Source organism: Peromyscus eremicus, chromosome 8a (genome assembly GCF_949786415.1).
Source record: "Peromyscus eremicus chromosome 8a, PerEre_H2_v1, whole genome shotgun sequence".
Taxonomy (NCBI): domain Eukaryota; kingdom Metazoa; phylum Chordata; class Mammalia; order Rodentia; family Cricetidae; genus Peromyscus; species Peromyscus eremicus.
In genome coordinates, this window is record NC_081423.1 from 102,998,484 (window position 1) to 103,011,829 (window position 13,346).

At 48.3% G+C, this 13,346-nt stretch overlaps 1 protein-coding gene across 1 annotated transcript in view; it reads right to left on the reverse strand.

Moving 5' to 3' along the window:
- Positions 1-617: 617 nt before the first annotated feature.
- Ccdc57 (coiled-coil domain containing 57) overlaps positions 618-13,346 on the reverse strand; it is a 111,599-nt gene continuing 98,870 nt past the window's right edge. Inside the window, exon 19 of the mRNA XM_059272321.1 lies at positions 618-1,002. Within this exon, the coding sequence (XP_059128304.1) occupies positions 794-1,002 (209 nt within the window). The 3' untranslated portion in view covers positions 618-793. The remainder of the gene's footprint in view (positions 1,003-13,346) is intronic.

Sequence of the window (13,346 nt, forward strand, 5' to 3'; positions counted from 1 at the left end):
GTGATCTGCAGATCTCTGTTACCTAGGCCTGCGATTCTCAACTGGCACCCAAGACCACATTACTGAGTGTGGGCTTTCCTGTGGTGTTTGTCTTACCTACACACACATGAGCCAGCCAGTAATCACTGTCAGTATTTTACACAAGTGCAAAATGAAGCTGCAAGTCACATGACTAGACTGGGAGCTGCCTTCACCCCCACAGCCCTCTGTGTGTCTGGCTTGGAGGATAGCAAGGCCAAGGCCACAGCCATCCTTAGGTGTGCTGTGGGCAGGAAATGGTCATGCACCAGGCCCTAAGACATTTTAAATCAAGACAAGCCATCATGCGCTTGACTTGACCAGTGTCAAGGCAGGTCTCATGATGAGGTCTTCAGAAGTGCATATGGCTATGTTCCTGTGGTACTTGAGAGTGATGGGGCCTCAGCCAGGCACATACTCCTGGGAGGACCTCTCACACAATGTTCTTTGGGGACATACTTGCTTTGCAGGTGGCCACTATTCCCACCCCCCCCAGGTTCTAGAGGACACTGTCAGTGACACGGTCAGTGAACAGTAGCTGTAAGTAGTGATGTGGGCAAGTGGCAAGTAGGACAAGATAGACAACTTTGCAGGCCAAGCAGATGGAGGAGGGTTTTAATGGGTTGGTGGCATCAGGAAGGTCATCATTTGGGAGCCTGCCCTGTGCTCACAGCCCACCTGTATGCCATGTGTACACTCACACCCAACTTGTACCAGCACAGGCCCCAAGCACCAAGGTGGAGGCCCTCTTGGGTCCCCGGCAGAAGGCTGGGACTTAGTCCTTGAGGTTGTAGTTGCGGATCCTAGGGTGCCGCTGCTGTCGGCAGTTTGTAGGTTTAGCTGGGTGAGACTTGCTGGGTCTGGGGTGTGTGGCTTTCGGCTGAGCTTCCATCCTTAGCCCTTTGACAGCAAAGTTGCTCTGCATGGTGACAGGGCTCTGATTAACCTTTTGGAGACAGCTGGCTCCTGGAGGTGCTAGGCACTCTACAGGCGAAAAGCAGAAAAAGTGTAGGTTAGGAGCACAGGAAGAGGAGGGCGGGTGTACCCAGAGCTGGTCATGCCACCATCAACAACCTTGAGGACTTTTCTGTTTTCCTTTGCAGGAGCCCATACAGGCCAGCAGGCCTCCCATAATGACCTAGCCCTAGCTAATGGCAGCAGTTGTGTTGGGTCCTGACTGGGGTGCAGTGCAAGAGGTCTTTGTGGGCATGGGCTCCATATAGTCTGATCCTGGGCCTGCCTCTCCCCCAGCACACAGAAACAAAACAAAAACATCCTGACCTGCTGTGACCATTTCCTAAGGGGATGGGGGCGGGTGGCCCCACCTCCCATTCATGCCAGACCACCCCATTGAGAGTCCCCAGGGAGAGTCAGTTGTCTTGTCCTCAGGGCCTGAGTATATTGGTGGTGTTCCTGAACACTTCCAACCACTTAGCATTCCTGACAGAGACAGGACAAGGGCCTGGGAGCTGCACTGCACACAGCCACAAGGTTGAACACCTGCCAGTGTCCACTTGAGCCATGGTATGGGTGATCATTTTCTTGCTGCTGCTAGAATCCAGACTTAATGGGCAAGCCACATCTAGCCTTTGTAGGTAACCATCTGTATCTTTTAAGCTTTTCTGTCTTTTGAGTCTTTGACACTAAAAATGCATTTCTTTTGTAAGGCATTATTTCACCTCCCTAAAGACCCATCTTCACTCTCTGGCAGCCTGGCCCAGCAGACAGGAAACTTCTGGTTTACTTGGAGCTGGGGTTTTTGCATTTTTATACTTTTTTCTTTTTAGGCAGGATCTCACTATGTAGGTCTGGTTTACCTGGAACTCAATATATAAACTTCCTGGACTAGAAATGGGGATCCATCTGCCTCTGCCTCCCAAGTGCAGGGATTAAAAGCATGCAACACCATGCACTCCACATTTTATAGCAGAATCTAGTGGCTTGGAGACCTAATCCCAACTGCTTGTCAACCTTAAGTCAGCCATTTTATGAGCATGAGGCAGGCTGGGAGGTGATATGCATGGTCTGTCCAGCATTGATGAGTCCACCTCTCTGTGACTTCCATGGACCTGACATGGACCTGAATGAGCATTGAGTAGAGTAAGAGTCACAACATGGTACCCAGCTGACTCCACTGTGCAGTGGGGCATGGAGCTGAGTACTTGCATGGGCTCCAGGGAAGTGATAGGCAGATGAGCCTCCTTCCACTCTGCTTCCCATCCTGCATTCATTTCTGTTTTGCTATGGGGTGTGCGTGTCTTTTTCTTTGGGTCTGTCTCTTAAAGTTAGGGTCTTGCTTTGTAACCCAGGCTGGCCTTAAACTCACATCAATCCTGCTTCAGCCTTGTCAGGACTAGAGTTATAGGTAGGTCATACTATGTCCAGCTTTCTGACGAAACTTTTTTGTTTGTTTGTTTTGAGGCAAGGTTTCTTTGTGTAGCCTTGGCTGTCCTGAAACTCACTCTGTAGACCAGGCTGGCTCAGACTCACAGAGATCCACCTGCCTCTGCCTCTTGAGTGCACCACCACCCAGCTTGAGGAAACTTTTTGAAACACCTAGAACCAGCAACCTAGTTAGGGCCATTTCCGTTCTAGCTCCTGCTGGACCAGGCTCTGCTCCCTGACTGAGGAGCCTTCTGGGATCCTAAGCACTCCTGCTGGCTGTATCTGGTTCTCCAAACCCAGACTACCCTCCTCTCTACACAGATGTTCCCACCCCATCTCTCTTCCAGTCACGAGCTACCATGTCACTTGATGGGGCCCCTCTCCCTCTCAATCTCCCAGAAGGCCTCATGGAGGGGCAGGAATCACAGGAAGGGCTTCATGCTAGATCCCCTTGCTGCCCACCTGAAACAGGCAGGGGCAGAGGCCAAGGAGCCCAGTCTAACCAGTGGTCACAGTGGAGCTGTTGTCAGGCCAGTGTCAGACAAAATAGCTGCTAGCTGGCACTAAGAGCTAGGTAGACCCAGAGCTGGAGGGTCTGATTCGAGGAGGAACAGGAGACTGCTTTGTGGCCTTTGGTTTCTGCCGTAGCCTTTCTTTTGAGAGTCCTCCTGTGGGAGGGGAGGAGGTACCTGGCCCAACTCCTGGGCCTCGGGGCTGCTACTCTAGCTGGAAGGCATGGCACTGGGTATGCCAAGCCTGTCTGGGGCCCTAGTCCCTGGGACCATAGGTTTGGTTCCACCTGTGCTGACCAGTAACTTGCCTGTAAAACCCACTCTGCCTCCCTGGGATTCTACTTTTTCACCTGGGCGTTTGAGTAGGCACCAGAAAGAGAACTCTGGATGTATAGCTGTCTCGCACATTGCCAGGCAAAGTCCCCTGCACATCAGCCTCTTGTTTGATCTGTCTCTGCCCAGCACTTGTGGAAAGTTCTGTCTGTAAGATATTTTAGTTCTTGTGGCTCTTAATTGAGGGAGAGGTGTTGGAACGTTATGGATCCGTGTGTGGCGTTACTGCAGCACCATGGCATGTCCTCACTGAACATTTGATCCTGGAGTCTGGGGAGGACAGCTACTGTGTTTAGAGTGGAGATGGACTTGGCTCTTATCTGCACTGGGGGCACTAAAATGTCTGACTACCAAGGGGTAATACTTTCTGAGCTTCAGCTCTCTTGCCACTGAGATTCCTAGCCCCAGGAGCCACCTTCAAAGCTACTATCCCAGCTGCTTGGCTCCAGGATATCATGTGACCTGCCAGCTCTATGGCTGCCTTCATGTGGCTTTTCAAAGGACTGGACTCAGTCAGGTCTCCAGAACTTGTCTTGGGGCTAGGGAGGGCTTGCCCTAGGCCCTCGCTGCAGCTCAGGACTCAGTCCAAGTTGTCCAGGGCACAGCTGACAAGACCTTTCCAGTTCATTTTAGGCTTGGCTGCTCCAGCCACTCCTGTCTTTAGGGGTTAACCAACCTTCACTGAGACCTCTTCTGTCCCCATGGGACCTGTGTGCACCTCAGCTTTCCTTTTGCGTTCAACATGAGCTCCTTTTTCCATCATGTTTATCAATTAGGTCGTATTACACTTTCTGGCCCTTCAAACTCTCTGAGGCTCCCTACCACCTCCAAGGTGGAGTCCAAGCCTTCAGTTGGCTGCACGGTGAACACAAACTTGCTTCCCCAGCTCTCATGCACACATGCTCTGATGGCTCAGCATTTCCATTCCTGTACCAACCCCCCTGCCTCATGCCTTTTTCTAGAGGAGCCTCTAACCTTGGGTAGTCAGATGCTACCAACCCCAAAATGTTGACTCCTCGCCATCACCTTGGGGAACCCAAAGCTGCATGTCTAGCAGCTTGACTCCATTCACAGCACTGTTGGATACCATGTCCCCTTGAGCTACGCAACAGCAGAGGAGCAAGAACCTGTTAGTGCCACAGGGTTCAAGAGAGGGAGCCCTGGCCCCACCATCCCTCTTGAAGTTCCTTTGCCAGGTGTGGACACTGGGTCTGCCTCCTGCTGTGCTGCCAACAGCACCTGTATAAGGAGCACATACAGAGCGCGGCTGTGCCCAACAAGTGCTCGCCTGATTCTAACTGTCTCCATCAGGGGTCGGGGAGACGGCTAAGGACAAGGGTGGCTGCTGCAGGAGGAGCTGTACTGTCCTCTGGATGCATTCTTGGGAAGACACAATAGTGTAGGCGAAAAGTGAGATAGAGGGGCAAGGGAGGCCCAAGAACATAACAGATGTCTCACATTGTCTGGGAAGCTCTGCACCTGCTTCAGGATCCTCACTGTCCCTTACGCCCCCCCCATGTGGAATCCTGTGTGTGTTCAGATGGTGTGTAGCTCTATCAGATATTCTCTGGGGATGGCCAACTTGCGTTTGGCTGGCTTCTAGATAAAATGACCTTTGCAGGGTCTACCTACCAACTTGGAACTTCAGGCAGGCTCCTGAGCATCCTAGGTTATGTCGAGCAGGCCAAGACTGGTGAGGGATGGTTAGGCCCTCAGTGATGGCTACACTGTGCGTAGCAAGCGCCTCACTAGCTGCATCTCACCTCGCTGCGGCACCTCAGGGTTGTGGCATCTCTGTGCTGTACCTTAGCTGTTTTCTGCTTTCCTGGCCCAGGACAGCTGAATGAGGCAATGCTCCTCTCATCTACCAGTGTGGCCTTACGGGGAGAGGCTGTGCTGGCCACGCTGACACAGGGTGCCCAGCTTGCTCAAGACATTATGGGCGACTGGCCAGGTCAAAGGCCTCCTCTGAAATCATTCTCTGGAGTTATGGCCACTGACCCTTTGGACCCCATGAGCTGATTTCTGTCCCCCCAGGAGAGGCAGAGGGATAACATGCCTGTAGCACATGCAAGGAGGGTACAGTCACCTAGGCAGCGGGCCTGAGGGCCAGGGCCAGAGGCACAGGCAGTGCTCTGGTGCCTGGTGGGATTCACACAGTTCAACACAATGCCTTTGCTACCTTATCTCAGTTCTCAGGTTCAGCATGCCACTATATGAAGGATGGGAGACCTACTTCCCCAGACTGAAATGTGGGGAAGAACCTCAGGGAGATGAGTAGTCATGGCTTCTTGAAGAGAACAGCTTCATCCAACCTAATGCTCAGCACCTCTTGGGTCCACAGGATCAGTGGACAGGATTGCTTTTGCAGGTTCCAGGCCAAAGGGCCTTGGTGAGCTGAGGGAGGGGTACTTAGAGACTGGATGAAGGTAGCCACTGTCCAATGTTATGCTTCTCTGGCTTCTTAGGGATGCAGGATCAGTACTACAGATTAGTGAGCCAGTGTCTACACTGAGGTGAGGGTTCTCCTGGGAGCAGTGCGGCTCCCTCCACACCAGAGTGCTCATGATGTTTCTAGGATAGGCAGGATAGCTACAAGGTCTGAGTCACTGCAAGGAGAGGGGATGCTTCTAGATCCATAGGCTGGGCCACTGTGTCAATCTCAGGGATAGGAATTCACATTAGAAGATACAACCGGCTGTTCCCAGGCCCGCCTGGTCTCGCCCTCCCTTCCTCTACATCTTCTTGAGTTCTGCCCATACTGGGTTTGGAGCACACAGTGCTTCCATGTTCTCCATCTTTTTGTTTGTTTGTTTGGTTGGTTGGTTGGTTGTATGTGGGGCAGGGGTTGTTTTTATTTTTGTTTTGGTTTTCCCAGACAAGATTTCTGTTTCTCTATATAATAGTCTTGGCTGTCCTGGAACTTGCTCTGTAGACCAGGCTGGCCTCAAACTCACAGAGATCCACCTACCTCTGCCTCCTGAGCGCTGGGATTAAAGGCTTGTGCCACAACACTGGCTCATGTTCTCCATGCTTAAGGCCAGAGGCCACTGTCCTCAGGGCCAGGTCAGATTCCTTGACTGTGGCATTTGGAGAGCACAGACAAGCCATGCTGGCTGGTTAAAAGGGCCTCTCTGGTCACTATCGAGGACATTGCTGGGAGGTGGCATCTGCTGGAGTTTCAAATGTCTGGCCTGCATCTCCACCCCACAAATAAGGGGATCCTACTATGGGTACCTGCACTATCCCTGTTCCTATGAAGGGCCCCTGTATTTAGCTCTGGTTACAGAGTGACATGAACTTTGCAAATTATACCTTAAGTGATAGAATAAAGTGTGCTATCAGCCTGTTACTGGTTTTCCATTTTAGACAAAAATCAGTGGTGTCACAACGTACATGGTAGTGTCTTCAAGCCACAAGAAACATGCCCAAAAAACACCATTTTTCCCTATTTCTTCGGAGCGCCCAAACAACCTCTCACTTCCAGTTCTCAGTGTTAGGCCTGACAGGGAACATGGCCTTTGGCCCTACTAGACTGATTAGTTCAAGTTTAATTAGGAAGGCCACATTTCCTAATCCTGAGCTTGAGTGGAATGTTTTATTGAAAAACTGCTGCCAGGGTACCCAGCAGTAGTTACCCGAGAGCTAGCTCCTGTTGTCTTGCTGTGAGGAAGTCAGGAAACAAGTAGGTGCCTGGTATGTGTGCATGTGCTCCCCTGCAAAGAGAGAAAGTGATAGGGAGACATAGACTCCTTGCTCCACCATTGCTGACTCTAGGGTACACAGTTTTCAAGGGTAAGGATAAAGGGCAGCATTGTTCCCTGGGGTCAGACTCAACCTAAACTCTTCTGCATCTTTGTTTTTTATTGTAAACAGAACTTTTCAGGTACTACAAGTATACAGCACAGGTTCTTAAATGTGGAGGGAGAATTCTGGTTCAGGTTTTTCTTTTTTCTTTCTTTTCTTTTTAAAGACAGGGTCTCTCTATATAGTCCTAGCTGTCCTGGAACTCACTTTGTAGACCAGGCTGTACTTGAGCTCACTGAGATTCACCTGCCTCTTGAGTGCTGGAACTAAAGATGTGCACCACCAAGCCCAATGAATTCTGGTGCTGTATAAGGGTCTACACCTAGAACCCTCTTGTAGGCCAGGTGTGGTGGCACACACTTTTGATCCCAGCACTGGAGAGGCAGAGGCAGGAGGATCTCTGCGAGTTACGTGGTGAGGCCCTGTCTTTTGTTTTGTTTTTTGAGACAAGGTTTCTCTGTGTAGCCCTGGTTATCCTAGAACTCAGTCTGTAGACCAGGCTGGCCTTGAATTCAGAGATCTACCTGCTACTGCTTCCTGAGTGCTGGGATTAAAGACATAGGCTTCCACCACCCAGCAGAGAGATCCCATCTTAAAAAAAAGAAAAGAAGTAGGGAAAGAAATTTTAGGAAATAGTCAAGTCCTATCGTATCCAAATTATCCATAAGATGGAAAGGAATGAGAGTTGGGATAGCCTGATGACATATACCTGTAACTCCAGAACTTGGGAGGCAGAAGTAGTAGGGCCATGAGTTCAAGTCCAGCCTGGGTTAAATAGTTAAGTCTTATCTCAAAAATCCAAAAACGGAGGACTGAGAAACGGCTCAATAGGTAGAAGGGCTTGCTGTACGAGCCTCCAACCTGAGTTCAATCCCCAGAGCCCATATGAAGGAAGGTGGAAGGAGGGAACTGACTCCACTAAGTTGTCCTCTGATTTCCACATGGGTGAGTGGCATGCAAACTCTCTGCCCCCAGACACATACATACACACACCTCCTCCATCACCACCACCACCACCACAACAACAACAATAAAAATAAATAAATAGAACCAGTACAATTGTATGTAGGCAAAAACAAAACAAAACAAAACAAAAACAAGACAAAACAAACAAAAAAACCAAGAGATTCAGAAATTCAAGGTCATCCTTGGCTACAAAGCAAGCTCAAGACCATCTTGGGGTGTATGAGACCTTGCCTTAAAACCATAAAACAAATACAGGCAAAAAAAAAAAAATCATCAGTACTAAGAGAGCACATCACTGCAAAGTCAAGTTCATGGCTGCACTGCAAGGCAGCCTCACCCCAGGTCTGCACTGCAAGGAAGGCCTCACCCCAGGTCTGTACTGCAAGGAAGGCCTCACCCCAGGTCTGCAGCAGCTTTACCACACTCACTTTAATATAGATAAAGTACTGGGCAAGGTTTAAGGCCTGTCTGTGATGACATATCTCTATAAATCAGGGATATATAAAGTACCTTTTTACAGTTCTGGGGACAGAACTCAGGCTTTGTGCATGCTAAGCACACACTCCAGCACTGTACTCCAGCCCTGGCTGAAGAAATGCTTAGCTTGATAAAGGTCCCATTGAGACACACACAGCAATCATCACATTAGGAACTTTAGCCTAATCCCCTTCAATTTGGGAAGGATACAACACAACTACTGTCACCACTCCTGTTACCATGGTGCTAGGAGGCCCAGCCAGCCCTCTAAGAAAAGGAAAAGGAAAAGGAGTGTATGGATTGGAAGAGGAGAAATAGAAGGAAGACATCACCAACTACTTAGTAGGAGAAAGAACCAAAGCCAAATTGTAAAGGTCTATTCAGGGGCTCAGCAAGTGGCTCCACCCACACTCCAGACCTCTCTGCAGCAGCTGTAGAAGCCACAACTTCAGGAACAGCAAAGCTGAATTGGCCTGCCACCACCTTGCAATAAAAGTTTCCTGGCACGTCCCAGGTGTAGTGTCTGGGCCTGGATGGGAACACACCTCAGGGCCAGATACCTGCTCACCAATCCAGGAAGCTAATCCTGATGCTTGCTTTATACCCTGGTTTTTAAAGTTTAAATTCCTGTTTCTTCAAGCTGAATCTCACTCAAGCTATCCTGGGGTTGGGGAATGGAGGGGGGTGGGCGATGTTGGGCTCCTCCACTGGCACTCTCCCCTGGGCTCTACTACACTCCCATGATGCTGGGGCTCTTATCCTGCTTGTCTGCAATAATGGCCTCCCTTGGTGTCCCTAAGTGCCACAAAGGAGAACAATTAAGAAATCTCTAGTGGCTTGATGAGAATTACAAGCATCCTGCTTGGATCTGCAAGGCCACCAAACAACATACTCAGCAGGATGAGGCACTTCCTACATAGACTTGTCTTGATTTTGTCTGTGATGGCCCCTTAGGCCATCTCTTAGGCCCCTTAAACCACTTTTATTAAGGAGTAATTTACATATAATAGTGGGCATCTTTCTAGAACTTCCTGGCAATTTACCTATTTTGTAAAGTATCTACTCAAATACTTAAGTTTTGTTTTCCTTTTTCTTGAGCCAGAGTTCCATATGTCCCAGGGCAGCTCAAACTTACGATCCTTCTGCCTCTACTTCCTGAGCACTGGGATTATAGGTGTGTGCCATCATTCTCTCTTTATGTAATACTAGGGATTGAACCCAGGGCTTTGTGCATGCTAGGGCAAGCATTCTACCAACTGAGCTATTTATCCAAAGCCCCACGTTGTCAATTCAGATGTTCTGGATATGAGTCTTTAATATGTTTTTGTTTGTTTGCCTGTTTTGAGACAGGATCTCACTGTGTAGCCAAAGCTGACCTCCAACTTGTGATCCTCCTGCCTCAGCCTCTTGAGTGCTGGGATTATAAATGTATGCTGCCAGGCCTGGTAACTTTGTTTTGTAGTGTTGGGGGTTAAACTGGGGCCTTCCAGGGCAGAAGTAAAGGATCAATGGCTAAAGCACTTGTTGCTCTTGCAGAAGATTGGATTCACTTCCAAGCACCCATTTGGTGATTCAAAGCCATAACTCCAGTTCAGGGGGATCCAATGCCCTCTTCTGACTTCCAAAGGCACCAGGCATACATATGGTACATATACATACAGATAAAACACTCTTAGACATAAATAAATCTAAAAATAAAAATAAATAAACAAACGGGACTTCCACAATATACGATGAGTGCTTGGTCATTGAACCTCCCCTAACCTTTTTAGTTTGTTTTTGTTTTGAGACAGGGTCGAGTATGTAGTTCTGGCTGGTCTAAAACTCCCTATATAGACCAAGCTGGCCTCAAACTCAGAGATCTACCTGTCTTGCTTCCCAAGTGATGGAATTAAAGGTGTGTGCTACCATGCCTGGCCTTTTTCTTTTTTCTTGGTGGGTTCCGGGGATTGGACCGTGTGATACTGGAATAAAGAGTACTTCCTGCTGGGTGTGGTGATGCTGGGGAAACAGAGGCAGGCAGAAAGTGCTCCCTCTTTACAATCTGCTTGCCCACTTTCCTGCTTTGTTATGTTGTAGGCCTGCCAGTGTAGGTAGGTGGAGGGATATGGGCATCAGGCTGTAACCAAGGTGGCAGTGACAGGTTCTTCATAGGTGCCTTCTTGATTTACTGAATTGTTTGGCTTTGAGAGAGTGTCTCTGTTGCCCAGAACTAATGGTAACCCTACGGTCTCAGCCTCCTAAATGCTAAAATTACAGGTATAAGAAACCAGACCCTGTTTGAACTTACTGTTTTTTTTTTGTTTGTTTGTTTTTTGTTTTTTGTTTTTGTTTTTTGTTTTTTGTTTTTTTTTTGAGACAGGGTTTCTCTGTGTAGTTTTGGAGCCTATCCTGGATCTCGCTCTATAGACCAGGCTGGCCTCGAACTCACAGAGATCCACTTGGCTCTGATTCCCGAGTGTTGGGATTAAAGGCGTGAGCCACCACTGCCCAGCATGAATTTATTGTTTTTAATTAATTAAAATTTAAGCATTTAAAAACATTTTAATGTGTATTTTCATGAGTTTATGTGCACCACATGCATGCAAGGGCCAGAGGGTGCTCTATCCTGGGACTAGAGTGGAATTACAGGCATTTGTGAGCTGTCCTGTGGGTGCTTGGAACCCAATCTAGGTCCTCTGCAAGAACAGTAAGTGCTCTTAACCACTGAGCCATCTCTCTAGCCCCTATATTTTGATGATCAGATTATCATCATCATTATTATCACTATTGTTGTGTGGGTGTTTGTGTATATGTGTGTGACTCCAAGTGCACAAATGTGGAGGTTAGAGAAAAACTTTCAGGAGTAATTTCTTTCTTTTTCTGTTTTTCGAGACAGGGATTCTCTGTGTTTCTCTCTGGCTGGCCTTGAACTCAGAGGTCTACCTGCCTCTGCCTCCCGAGGATTGTGTTGGATTACAGCCATCCCACTACACCTGGAAAGTCAGTTATTTCTTGTCACTGTAGGTTTGGGTCATCAGATAGAGTGGAAAGGACTTGTACTTGCTGTCTCGATGAAGTTCTGAATGGCTGTTGTTCTCAGATAGGGGCTCACTATGTAATCCCTGAGTGCTGGAGTTACAGCGTGTGCCACGCATGATGCTCTGTTGATTTTTGTTTGTTTGTTTCAGAAAGAGTTTCACCATGAACTCTGGCTGGCCTGGAATTAGCTCTGTAGACCAGGCTGGCCTCAAACTCATAGAGATTTACCTATCTCTGCCTCCCGAGTGCTAGAATTAATGGTGTGCAATACCATTGACTGGCATGTTAAAAAAACAACAGCAACAAAAATGAACATTTGTGACTTTTTTTTTTTTTTTTTTTAACATCTAAGCCATTAGGAAAATGTTTAAGATAAGCCTAGTGTGAGCCAGTGGTGGTGGTGGTGGCGGCGGCGGCGGCGGCGGCGGCGGCGGCGGCGGCGGCGCACGCCTTTAATCCCAGCACTCGGGAGGCAGAGGGAGGTGGATCTCTGTGAGTTCGAGGCCAGCCTGGTCTACAAAGTGAGTTCCAGGAAAGGCGCAAAGCTACACAGAGAAACCCTGTCTCGAAAAACCAAAAAAAAAAAAAAAAAAAAAAAAAAGATAAGCCTAGTGTGGTGGTGCATGCTTTTAATCCCAGCATCGGAGTCAGAGGCAGGAAGATCTGTGTGAATTTCAGGCCAGCTAAGTCTACATAGTGAGTTCCAGGGCAGCTAGGCAAACAATGTCCCAGAAAGGAGAGAGAGAGAGAGAGAGAGAGAGAGAGAGAGAGAGAGAGAGAGAATGCTTAACCTAAAAACAAAAAGAGGCTGCGTTTGGTGGCTCACACTGTAATTTCAATACCTGAGAGGCAGAGATGCAGGAGAATTATAAATTCAAAACCAAATTAAAAGAAAAGAAAAGAAAAGAAAGAGGCAATATGATTGGACAGGGCTGAGTGTTTGAGTTGAAAAGATCCTCACCTTTCATCTGATTCACTCAGTGCTGGCTAGAGTGTGACAAATTGGGTACAGGGTCACTGTGACACAAACCTCTACACATCTGCCTGTGGATGGCATTTCAGCTCCTGCCCAGCCCCCTGTGGCTTCCACCTCAGCTACTTCCCTGCCTGTGGGCCTGGGAGGAAAGCACATGTATGTTCATGGACCTTAAGTATTTTCTTGGATGCTGGTGTGTTTGAATATCACCTCCATCAGAAAGGTAGCTGAGACCCGGGTCCTCAATACCAAATGTGGTAGAGAGGCTTTGGGACATCTTGTTAGAGATTATTCACGTGCTTTACAAAAGCCTTGCTTCTATGCATTCATTAATACATTCAATTCAATTGAGAAAATTCTACCTTTGGCCTCTTGGTAAGCTTTACAAGCAAATGTGTGTAGGATCCCATGCCAAACACTGGGGTCAGTATGGCTGCAGCACACAAACTCACCCACACATCTTGTGGCATCATGATTTATGATTAGTAAGTACTTTGGTCTTTGTCCCTATTTCCTGGTGCACAGTTGCTAAAATCATATTGGAGTCGTGCCTTAGTATCTACAGGAGCTCAGTTCTAGGCCATCTCCCTCCCCAACACTGATATATGCCCGAGTTCTCATACACAATGTCCAAGTGTTTGCCTGCAAGTTTTGAATAAGCCCACTGACTCCTGAGTCCATATAATCTCAATCTCTCTCTCTCTCTCTCTCTCTCTCTCTCTCTCTCTCTCTCTCTCTCCTCTCTCTCTCCTCTCTCTCCTGAGACAGGGTTTCTCTGTGTAACCCTGGCTGTTCTGGAACTTGCTCTGTAGACCAGGCTAGCCTTGAACTCAGAGATCCACCTGCCCCTG